This window comes from Otolemur garnettii, unplaced genomic scaffold (assembly GCF_000181295.1).
Source record: "Otolemur garnettii isolate 467f Iridium unplaced genomic scaffold, OtoGar3 scaffold00006, whole genome shotgun sequence".
In the NCBI taxonomy this organism is placed as follows: domain Eukaryota; kingdom Metazoa; phylum Chordata; class Mammalia; order Primates; family Galagidae; genus Otolemur; species Otolemur garnettii.
Window position 1 is genome coordinate 25,606,385 of NW_003852401.1, and position 11,366 is coordinate 25,617,750.

The window sequence follows — 11,366 nt, forward strand, 5'->3', positions numbered from 1 at the left end:
CACAGAGGCATATACATCCAAAAGAGTTGAAATCAGGGTTTCAAATAAATATTTGCACATCCATGTTCATAGCAGTATTATCATTATTACTTTTTTTTTAGAGACAAGATTCTCACTGCCACTAAGACTGGAGTGCAGTGGCACAATCATAGTTCACTGCAGCCTCAAACTTTTCAGCTCAAGCGATCCTCCTGCTCAAGCAATTCTCCAGCCTTAGCTGCCCAAGTAGCTAGGACTACAGGTGCATGCCACCACACCCAGCTAATTTTTTTATTTTTTGTAAAGACGCTGTCTCTATACTGCCCAGACTAGTCTCAAGTTCCTGACCTAAAGCAGTCCTCCTGCCTTAGCCTCCCAAAGTGCTAGGATTACAGGCATGAGCCATCCCATAGCAGTATTACTTATAAGAGCCAAAATTTGGAAGCACCTGTCTATTGATAGATGAGTAAATAAGCAAAATGTGACACACACACACACACACACACAGTGGAATACTATTCAACCTTAAAAAGGAAGAAAATAATGGCACATGTTGGGACATAATGAACATTGAGGATATTATGCTATGTGAAATAAGCCAGTCACAAAAAGACAAGAGCTGTATTGTTCCCCTTATATAAGGCACTTAAAGTAGTCAAATTAGTGGAGACAGAAAGTAGAACCCTGGGTTGTCAAGGGCTGGGAAGGGAGGGAGTTATGAATGGGTTCAGAGTTGCAGCTTTGCAAGATGAGAAAGATCATGTGGATGGATGGTGGTGACGGTTGCACAACAACGTGAATGTATTTAACACCACTGAACTATACACTTGAAAGTGGTGAAGATGGTAAATTTTATGTGCATTTTCTCACAATTAAAAAGAAAAAAATTGGGAGGAGGGAGAGGGATGGGTGCTTCCACTGAATGGGTACACTGTTAGGGTGTATGACACACCTCTTTGGGGCAAGACACAATTATAAAAGCGACTTTACCTAACAAATGCAAACATTGTAACCTAATTCTCTACACCCTCAATTAACCTGACACAATAAATAAATAAATATTATATTATATTCTTAACCAAATTAAAACAACGTCTAGGTTTGGTGGGAAAAAGAGACAGAAATAAGGGGAGCAGACCTTGTCTACCAAATGACTTGTGTAGGTCTCCTCCTACTTCTGCCATCAAACAGTTAGTAGAAAACAAAACAATTTTTAACCATTCACATGTATTAAATTATTCATACTAGTAACATTATTATCATTACATTAGAACTCCAAATCCACAGGAGAATGTATTCAATGTCTGTTGAAATAACAGAAATGCAGTAAACATTTGCTGCTCCAAGTGTGGCCTGACTACCAGCAACATCAGCATCTTGGAGTTTGTTAGAAATGGGAATTTCAGGCCCTACAGAATCAGAATCTGCATTTTATTGAGACTTCCATATGGCTCCATAGTCTATTAAAATTTGAGAGGTACTGTTATAAATTTTGAGAACTGCAAATTTAGCAAAAACTTCCACTTGGTAAGTGGAGATGGAAGAAAAACACATCACTATTATACTATGAGTTAAACTGAGAAAAAGGTCCACGTGTTACCTACTGATCTCAAAATTTACTCACCTCACAAGTTATTAAAGCCATCCACTTATTGCCTTTAACACTGAAAATGTTTACATGGAACCACAAATTTATTGAATACGTCAATGACAACATCCTTTGAATACTCTTTATCAGTGCTTTTTGACCTTTTTTATCTCATGGCACACTTGCACCTGTAGTTAAACTTCCACGGCACACTTATATTAATCAAAAAAAAAAAGAGTGAAAAAAGAATATACTTACTGTGCTTTGAACTTCTTTTGAAAGTAATTTAATTCGTGATCTTCAAAACTTTTCATGGCACACCAGTGTTACTGTGGCACATCAATTGAAAATCACTGCTCTGTATGGTAGCTTTCATGGAAATGAAATGATTATTTTTTCCAGTTTTGGGCCAGGTCCGGGTTTGAACCCACCACCTCCAATATATGGGGCCAGCACCCTACTCCTTGAGCCACAGGTGCCACCTATGAAATGACATTTTTTTAAAAAGCAAAGAGTGGAGCACGAAACTCTTAATAAGTGGATGGTAGATTTGGTAGGTTTGTAATTCAAAGAATTCATCATTACAGCAGGACTAATGCACGGGTATAATGATAAATGTGCCAGGGAAAGTACTGACCCTCATAGATGTTCAAGAATAATAAAAATCTAGTCACAGATAATGTGAGAAAAACCATGAATACCCACAGTCAAGTGGATTCCCTTGATGGGATTAAAATCATATAGTGAAGGGAAAGAAAAGACGTCTCAATATGTTCATTGGGTACGAAAGGGTGAAAATTTGACAAATACAAGTGTTTAAAAACACAAAAATGGTATAAGAAAAAGCAAATCCATGTTTGGATTGAGGGCCTCGGATTGGGATTTTTTTTAAATGTGGTTTTATTCTAATGTGTTCCCCTCATTACCTCTGAAGCCATTTGATTTAATGTTAAGTGTACATTTAGCACTTGACATAAAAAATGCGTTTCTCAGAGGAAGACAAAAACGGGTGACTCTATAGATAAAATAGAGATGACCGGGAGAGAAAACCGGAGTTAGGTTCTGTCTCTGACACCAGGGCATACTTGGCTGGAAAACGTTTTTTCTGCTTAATGATAATCTTAGGCAGTTACAGAAAACCCAGCCTGCTTTCATTTTCTCTTCCTCTGGCAAACTTCCACTCGCTCTGGCTTTTGCAATAGTAAAAATAAGTAAATTTGACTCAACAAAACCAAATATTATTTTACAAGTACCAACTGAAAATCAGCCTAAGGGTCTGGCTTGTTGTTTTTGAAATCGATACTAATTTTAAGCAACAGTTCGGGGACTCCCTGGAGGTTTACATGAGCTCATCATTTTTAAATAATTTAAAGGGTTTTCAAGAGTAAGAATGAACTTTCTCAAACTGCTGGACAGTTCGTACATTCCACGTGCCCACCTCATGTTCTTGTTACCCAGAAAAGAGGAAAGGTGGAAATATAACCTCACTCCATGGGGGCATGAAAGGCAAAATATTTGGTTCGTATTGAGAACACTATGACGTGTTAGAATCTGATTTGGGATGCACAGGGAAGTCTTCAGAGATGAATTTAACACTCTCATAAAGGCCTGACTCTCATTTTATCAGTCATCTAGGATAACAGTTAATATTGTATTGAGCAAAACAAGAGAGCAACGAGGAACTTAAAAACAGAAGACAGGGTATTACCAATCAAGAAGCCACCCTCATGCTGTGATAAATATCTGCAGTCCTCAGCATCTGTCAGTGGAAGTAATTTGAATAGTAAATGTTTGCATGTCAGGAGAGAGCTGCATGGAAAGCCTTCAACACTGGCGCAAACGCGGGAGGCATAAAGCTGATACTCGGGGACCAGCTGAGAGCTGTGACTGGGCCTCCATCCAAATGCCTGCTTTCTGCAGCACTCTGCTAACAGAGCACTAACACAAGAGCGGAGAGGAGGTTTGAGCCCTATGTTGGACTGAAATGACGGCATCTTACAAAGGAAGCCAATTTGTGGCCCCTAGCAACCTGAAATCATAGACTGTTCATAGAAACTAGAAATGTGCAAAGGAATGTTCCTTTCCTGCAAAGGAAGCTTGAGGTCCCCCATGCGCAGTCCCCCCCTCCCAACCGGGAAAAAGAGACTAGGAACCAGGCAGTCCAAAGAAATCCACCCCATGAACCCATGGCATCCTATAAGTGAAATATTACACTTCATTTCCCTACAAATTAATTCACCTTCGTCCAAGCACATGAAATCAAGTTACTATAAACATGCACACAGCCCACGCATGCCTTAAAGTTATTACTCCCTCACTCCCTCAGTCTTAAACAACTAAACTCATGTGCCCCCCAAAATGCAAAACTAAATCATTGTAAGAATTTTCCTGTGGCCCGCAGTCGTCATGAAGAGTGCTTGAAAAGATCGAGAATCATAGAAAAACCAAAAACACATTTCATGGACACCAGCTTTTTCACTAGAGAGAGAGAGCTATTTGCTTCAGCAAATACTGGGTCTTTTAGAAGATAGTGTCAATTTTATTGCTTTTTGAAATGTTGTGTAAAGCATCAAACTTTACAATTTGCCCATTAGGCAATTTCCATCTTTAGGTTTAAATATATTTATGGGATAAGAAAAAGTACATGCATATGAATATATAGAATTTTTAGAAATCATCATCATTTTTTACATTAGAAATTTCTTTAAACAAACATCTTGACTTTAAAAAAAAAAGAAAACTTAGTGAATGGCAAGAACCCTCTGAGACTGCAGAAATCCAGCTTTCTATTGAAGCCGACTTTCACTGAGAGACGTGAGTGATAGCAGACGAAGGCCTCTTAAGAATAGACTCAACAGAAAATGACAGCGGCTCGCTCACTGAGAGTTTTGTTCCAACTTGTTTGGCTACGAAAAGGTCTTTTGCACATCTATCTATTGTAAATGTGTACTTCTGGTTTTCCTTGACTAAACACTCTCTGTGTTTCTTAGAGGTCTCTTCAAAGGCTTCTTTGACAAATGGTGTTTTCAACTCAGGACCCGATGCGTTGTTAAGCGTTTGGTGGAATAATGAGTGGAATGGATTATGTTTAAGTGGCAGAGGGTGCCTGGTGTTTTCTTTGCTGATCTTGGTTAAGACGTGCCCTTGAGCTGCCAAGGAGTCCATGTCAACAATGGGAGAGAAATTCCGTCGGGGTGGGGAGAATGCAGACCTCTCGGGGACGGCCTGATGACCATGAAGGTCACTTCTAGAGGTCTGGACCTCAGGAGTGTGGGGCAGCACCAGGGAACCTTCCAATTTTGGTGGCATCATGTCATGCTCTGCACTAAGTCCATCCTGAACTCGGGCTGCCTTCAAGTCCCAGCTGGCCCCAGGCTTCAGGGCTTGAACAGAAGTGGTGGCATTTAGCAGGCATTGCTGGTAGAGAAGGGTGTCACTAATGGGGCCACATTTGGGCCAAACTAAAAATCTCGAGGACAAGGGATACTGTCTGTAAGTCGTGGCCACACTGACATTGGAAGAAATTAGTTCCATGTTCCCAGACCCTGAATACTGCATGGTTAGATCAAGGCAGGTAGGCAAAAAATTGCAGAAATCTTCGCTTGGCGGTTCCACGGGGCTGGGGCTGTAGGCAGTTTTATAAGAGTTATATTCAGGTCCGGGCACCATGCGGTTGGGCAGGAACAAGGCAGCAGCTTGGGAAGTTTCCAACATCTCCCTCTCTTTATATTCTCTCTCCAGCATAATGTTCTCCAACTCTTTATCAGCAAAGGCTCTTCTTTTCCTCATCCTGTCACTAACTGGGGGAGGTAGAGGGAAGGTCCCTCCTATGTAAGTGTCCGCTGGAATGGGGCGATATCCTAAAATAAGCAAACATTGCACATGAAAGTCATTAACATCTAGGAAAGAAAAACCTGGAAAGCCAGAAGGCAATAGAAACAACTCAAATCAGCAGAATACTTATTTACAGTTCCATATGTTATACAAAAAGCAAAAGTATAGGTTCAGTTTAAAATAGTTTCCTTTGGGGAGAAAGATATCCACATTGAAATTTTGTTATTGTTTTTTGTTGTTGTTGTTTTTATGGGTTTGTTTGCTTGCTTGCGTCAATGGGCATACTTTACTGAATGAAATATTAATATTCTTCCCAGGCCTGTATACATTAAGAGACAAAGCTACTCGTCTTGCTTCAATTAATGTTTCATTATTATCCATGTCATCTTTTTCATTATTAAAAAAGATAATCTATACCTAGAGCTGATGTCACTTTTATTTTCTAAAGATGGTTCATTATGTACACATTGTTACAGTTGTAGAATAATCCAAGGAGAACTAGGAAAAAAGAGAAAGAAAGAAAGTTAAAGGAAATTAGTGAATAGAGAAAGAAGACTCAGGAAATAGAGGAGCATAGAACATTGGAAAGAGCTGTTAACTAGTCAAACACACACGGCAGTGGGTAATTTCACAAGGCCCCTCCCCCTAACTATCAGTACAAACAAAACAAAACAGAAAAATGGAGGTAGGGGGATGGTATTCCCGCCATCCTAAAAATATAAGACATGTTTCCCAAGCTCTAATCATGTTGGCCACGTACCAAGATGGTTGAACAAGCAATCATTAGAACATAGATTAAGTCATCACATGAACAGGGGCAAAGTTAAAAACAAAGATTAGTGTAACATAAATGGAATTCCTGGCTGCGCAAAACACTTGGAGTATTTCATCATTCTCAAGCACTCACCTCTATCAAATCTGTTTGAAGGATCCTTTGTTACATTTGTGTTTACACAGTGACAAACCTATCATGCTCATTTGCAAATAAAATAAAATTTGAAATTAACGTTTCCATGTCTATAGTCAGTTTTGCCAGGAAATTATTTACTTGAATTTACTGTTCTATTTAGCCCTCCCACTTCTCAAGTTGCTTTGGCAGAATTTCAGTTTATCAATGTGGCCCCTATCGTTATAAATATGTTTATCCAGCAGGTAACCAAATTCATTTTTAATTCATAAGAAAACACTCTAAGATTGAAAAGTACACAAAATGGGGTGAGACAAGAACAAACTTCAAAACCTACCCAGCACCACCTCAATTCAGAAGCCATACCAGGAAAAAAACAGAATTCAAAGGTCTACTTTTAAAAAAAAAAATCTACTTTCAATCTTAAGGTCATAAAGTGGCAGCAAGTTATCCAAGTATCGATGTTCCTTGAAATGTTTAAAACTTTAAAGAAAAATGGTGAAAGATGATAACTATATTATTGAGCAGGTCGATAAATAAATTCCACACCCAAATAGAGATGCTTTTAAAAAATCAATAATATTTTGAGAAAAATTAATGTATCCCCAGGCTTTAGTGAAAGTGAAAACATGAAGAAAGGTAGAGATTGCACTGCTCAAATTCAACCTCTACTTCCCTTGTTTGATTCAAGATTCTTTCAGATTCTATAACTAGACTGTCAAAAACGGTCAAATGGAGTACGGAATAAAAGCAACTACCGAGATAACTCAAGGAGGAAAACAGTCAAAAGGAAAAAGAGTAGAATCTGAGGCTGAACTTCCAGACTAGAGGTCTTTATTTTTATCGGTCCATGGAGGATAGCTGTTAAACTCCTCTCTTGACTTATTCTAGCCGTTCGATTCCTGCTACAACTAAGTGTTTAGTTGGGGGGGTTTGGGTTTTGTTTTAACTTATTAATTTCCTTCCAGGACATCTGTTCCAAGATGACTTGGCAGCCTATCTTTGTATGTCCCCCACGCTGGGGCAAATTTCACATGCACTCCATGTTAACTCATTAAGGCAGACAACAAAATTATCAGGACTCTTACACCAATGGTGACAAAAACCTCAGCAGGTATGTGAGATTCATTTTCCCAGGTCAAGGTTTCCTTCCTAAAACTTTCTTCCACAGGGGCCAAGCTAATTTTCTGTGTATCCTTCCAGTTTTACTATACATGCTGCCAAAGCGGATCTTCTAGAAGAAAAATCTCTAACAGAAAGTACCTTCCCCTCAGATAGCATTTTCAAGGCTTATAAACATGCCATGTATCTGAATGATGAAAGCCACTCAGTTTAAAAGGCTAAAAGATAATTTTGCATTGTTTTACCTTCTAAAATGCTTTTGGCCAGCAAACTGGGGGCCCTGACTTGCCTCTGGTACACAGCTTTGCGCTCAAAATTATTCTGTTTCCCAGAAAGCCCCTTCTTGTCCTGCAAATACAAGAAACATAATTAACAATGCCCTGAAAGAAAATGCAAGCGAGACGGGAGAAGGAAGGGGCATCAGTAAAGCTTCTAGAAACTCTTACCAGTCTAAATGCATTTATTTTCCTATCCCAAGTGAAAAAACGATTCCAAACAAATTCATAACAGCAACCCTTAACCCTAAAGCAATGAGCTGGAGGCTGTCTCAAGCTGCCAACTAGTGAGCTGGGCCCCTGGCTTTCTCCAGCAAAGAGTCACCCCACACTCTTCTTTCATAGATCTGTGGGCAGAAGTGAAGGGACATTCCAGAAGGAAGTGAAATCTATAGCCTGAGAGACAACAAGCAGGTTGCCCCCAAAAGGAGGGCTGTCCCCAAAGGCTACATCCTGGACACTGACTGGTTTGAACAAATGTGCTCAAGGGTGGTGACTGAGAGCAGGTTTCCTCTAGCAGGAGGAAGGGGAGGGAGCACGCTGCGGGTGTGTGGGGAAGATAATGACAGTGGCCTGGGTCTGGCCACAAACTCCAGATTGCTCACTGGACATGAAGGTGAACAAACATCTTGGAGGCTTCAGGACATAGGACAAGGATACCTCCCGCCTTGAGTTAGGATTCTGGTCCTTTCCACACCTTTGTCTGACTCAGCAGACTAAGGAGAACACTTAAGAATAGGGAAAGACAATGGAGGAAGCACAGCCCAGAACTAAGACTGGGTTCAATGTGCTCTTGGGGACCCTCAGGACAACGCTTTCCATTGGGGTCACTGCCTTTAGCATTTATGGTGACCCTCTCCATCGCTCCTCTCCACCATAAAGTAAAATCAAAAATCCTCTCTTGTCCTAAGTCTGGGAGGAGGTCCTTTGAAGCCTCACTGTTCAGGGGTAGGCACACAAGGAGATATCAGTTCTGAGGTTCAAGAGTCTCTGTAAAGAAAATCTCTGGGTCTCTCATTATAGCTGAATCCCACAGTGGGAGGCCGCAAAGACCCCTATAAGAGCTTTTAGAAGGTTTGCCAGGGGCAGTAAGTAGCTTTGCATGCACAGAAGCTGCAGGCACTCCAGCTCCCCGACATCCAACTTCCAGGTACTTCATAGTCTTATCCATAAAATAGGCAGCATGTTCTGACTATCTCAAAGGTCCAGGTGACAAGGATAGCACTGAGGGCACCCCCATCAGCACTGCAGTGATGAGCCTCCACCTGGACACAGTATCCGGGATCGACCACTCTCTTTTCCACCTCGGCCACTCCACCAACAAAACAAACTTTTAAATATAAAAACTAAATAAATAAAACTATTTACTCATCATGGCCCAAGTGGGCCTAATCACTCTCAAGGCCTCCCTGCCTTCTTTTTAGTACAAAAACTTTTCTGCCACATTCCGCCGTGATGCCCACGGCTTTCTCCCTCTCCATCCCGCGCTCAGGGCAGGCAGAGCAGCATCCTCGCCACCCTTCCCAGGAAGTGCCAGGCACCGCAAAACCCTGGCTCGGGGAGTGTGGGTAGCTGCACTTTCCTTCCAGCTCCCCAACCTCCAGGGTGGCCGGGAACGCCTCGGTGAGGCTGCCGCTCGGCCGGGCTGGTACGCACCTCGGTGGCCTGCTGCCTCCGGAGCGCCACCTGGGCGGCCATGACACGCTGACGCTCCACCACCAGCAGGCAGTTGGCGCACTGGCAGTCGCGCCAGCGACAGAAGCGCTTGTGGCCCTTGAGGCAGGACACCACGCCGTGGTTGCGGCAGCGCGCGCACTTCGGTGTGCGGCTCAGCTTGCGGGGCTCCGCGCCGCCGCCTGCGTTCGTGCCGCGCTCTGGGGGCCCGGCCCGGGCAGGCAAGGCCTGGGGCGCTGGCGACCGCCTGGGCGGCAATCCCATCTGCTGCTCCCGCTGGCCCGGAACCCCAGGGGACGCGCCCGCCTCCTCCCCGTCGCCCTCTTCCTCCGCTTCTTCGTCCTCCTCATCATCCTCCTCGTCGTCCTCGCCGTCACCGTCGGCCAGCGGCAGACTGGGCCCTGGTGGAGTTGATGGCGGCGCGCCGCAGCCGTCCTCCTCCAGCTCTAAGCTCTCGACGTCGATCTCCCAGTCCCCGGCCGCCAAGACAGCCTGCCGCTCGGCCATGGCACTCGGGCCTGCGCTCAGCGGCCCACACTCTGAGGAGACACAGAGACACCCAAAGACCCACCGGCCACCGTTAGGGACCATTCCTGAGCCTCAGGCCCACACACAGCCTTTGGTCAGCCCGCCTCTGGCCCCTTGAGTTACCCTGTTCTCTACATGTCCCTCACATGCAGGCCACACATGTCTGTCTTGTTATCTTTAGGGTCCCCAGGGATCCACAACCCAACAAGGGTTTTCTTTTACTTAATTCTAAGTGCTCTGTAAGCACATGACCTTTAACCGCAGCCTTTTCTGGCTTTACACAGACAAGGCCCTGGGTAACTTGCTGATCACACGCACAAACTACAGTGTCCAACAAGGCAGGCTTGGACCACTTGTCAGACTTCCCCATACCCAAGTTGAATATTAGTCCATGGACAAATTCCTTCTGATTACCAGAGACCCTTCCGACCCAGGAGCACTCCATATTTACCGAATGCTTACACCACCACAGACCTCTTCTTGGGCTTGAAGACGTCCTTTCATCCTCCCTCCCCAAAACAATCAACCAAAGTTTTACTCATTAGGATCCCATAGGGCACAAAGTTGCAAATGCCAGTCCAGCATCAACAGCCCTCGGGCAACACAGGGCTGAGCTGTGTGGACCCTATGTAAATAGGGCTTGGTTCACATCTTTAAAACAAGGCATCCAAGTAAAACAGAAAAGATAAGGAAAGATGATTCACTCCCTTTGCCCTCCCTGACACCCCAAGAGGCATCAGAGCACTCACCAAGACTCTGAGGCCCGGGCTAGCAGCCAAGTCAAAAGATATCCAGTTTGTGGATCTGGCTCTCGGGCTGCTGGCTGTGCATGCAAACAGAATTCTGGGTCGCCACCCCTAGACACGAAATTAGGGGAGTAGGGGGAGGCTGACAGCTGAAGGCCCCGAGCGAGCCCACTGGACGGTAGGAGCGGGAAGGGAGAAAGTGGTGGGGGAAACCAGGAGGAGGTTGAGTCAAGTCCTCAGCGACCTCGCCCCGTGCATTCCGAAGTCTGCGAAGTTTTGATCGGTCCTCAGCAGTCGCCGGTGCTTCACCTCGCTGAGCCTGCTTTCGGCTTCCTCTGACCCAAGCTGGACGGGAAAAGTCGCACCGCCCCGGCCAGGCACAGACCGCGGGCTCACCCTTCAGCGCTGCGCCACTACAAGCAGTCTTCTGTCGCCGCTCCCCCTGCTAGTATTATCCGCTCCGAGCCCTGCGCTTTGCGCCCTCTGATTGGCCAGTCGTCAGGCGGTGTGTACGCTGATTGGTCGAGGCCACCGTGCCGCAGCGACGCGCTCCTCCCTGCCGCGCTCCGCCAGAGTCAGTTCACCGAGCCTTCGGTGCAACGGGGTTGCCAGTCCAGAAGCTAAACCCGAAGTGTGACGGTGCCTGCGGGGGAGAAGTCACCATTTATCTCGCGGACTAGGAAACAAGCAGCGACACACTCGTAGGAATCGCG

At 44.4% G+C, this 11,366-nt stretch overlaps 1 protein-coding gene across 2 annotated transcripts; it reads right to left on the bottom strand.

The window, feature by feature from the left end:
- Positions 1-4,079: 4,079 nt before the first annotated feature.
- On the bottom strand, positions 4,080-11,051 carry DMRT2 (doublesex and mab-3 related transcription factor 2). 2 transcript variants are annotated; one of them, XM_012813318.1, is made up of 6 exons: positions 10,963-11,051; positions 10,657-10,824; positions 9,362-9,918; positions 7,676-7,778; positions 5,819-5,899; positions 4,080-5,427 (listed from the first exon to the last, which is right to left on the bottom strand). In XM_012813318.1, the coding sequence occupies exons 3-5, from the start codon at positions 9,884-9,886 to the stop codon at positions 5,844-5,846; spliced, it is 684 nt and encodes a 227-aa protein (XP_012668772.1). In that variant the 5' UTR covers positions 9,887-9,918; positions 10,657-10,824; positions 10,963-11,051; the 3' UTR covers positions 4,080-5,427; positions 5,819-5,843. The 2 variants fall into 2 exon arrangements, with proteins under 2 accessions (XP_012668772.1, XP_003782965.1); XM_003782917.2 differs by lacking the exons at positions 5,819-5,899; positions 10,963-11,051.
- Between the last annotated feature and the right edge of the window lie 315 nt (positions 11,052-11,366).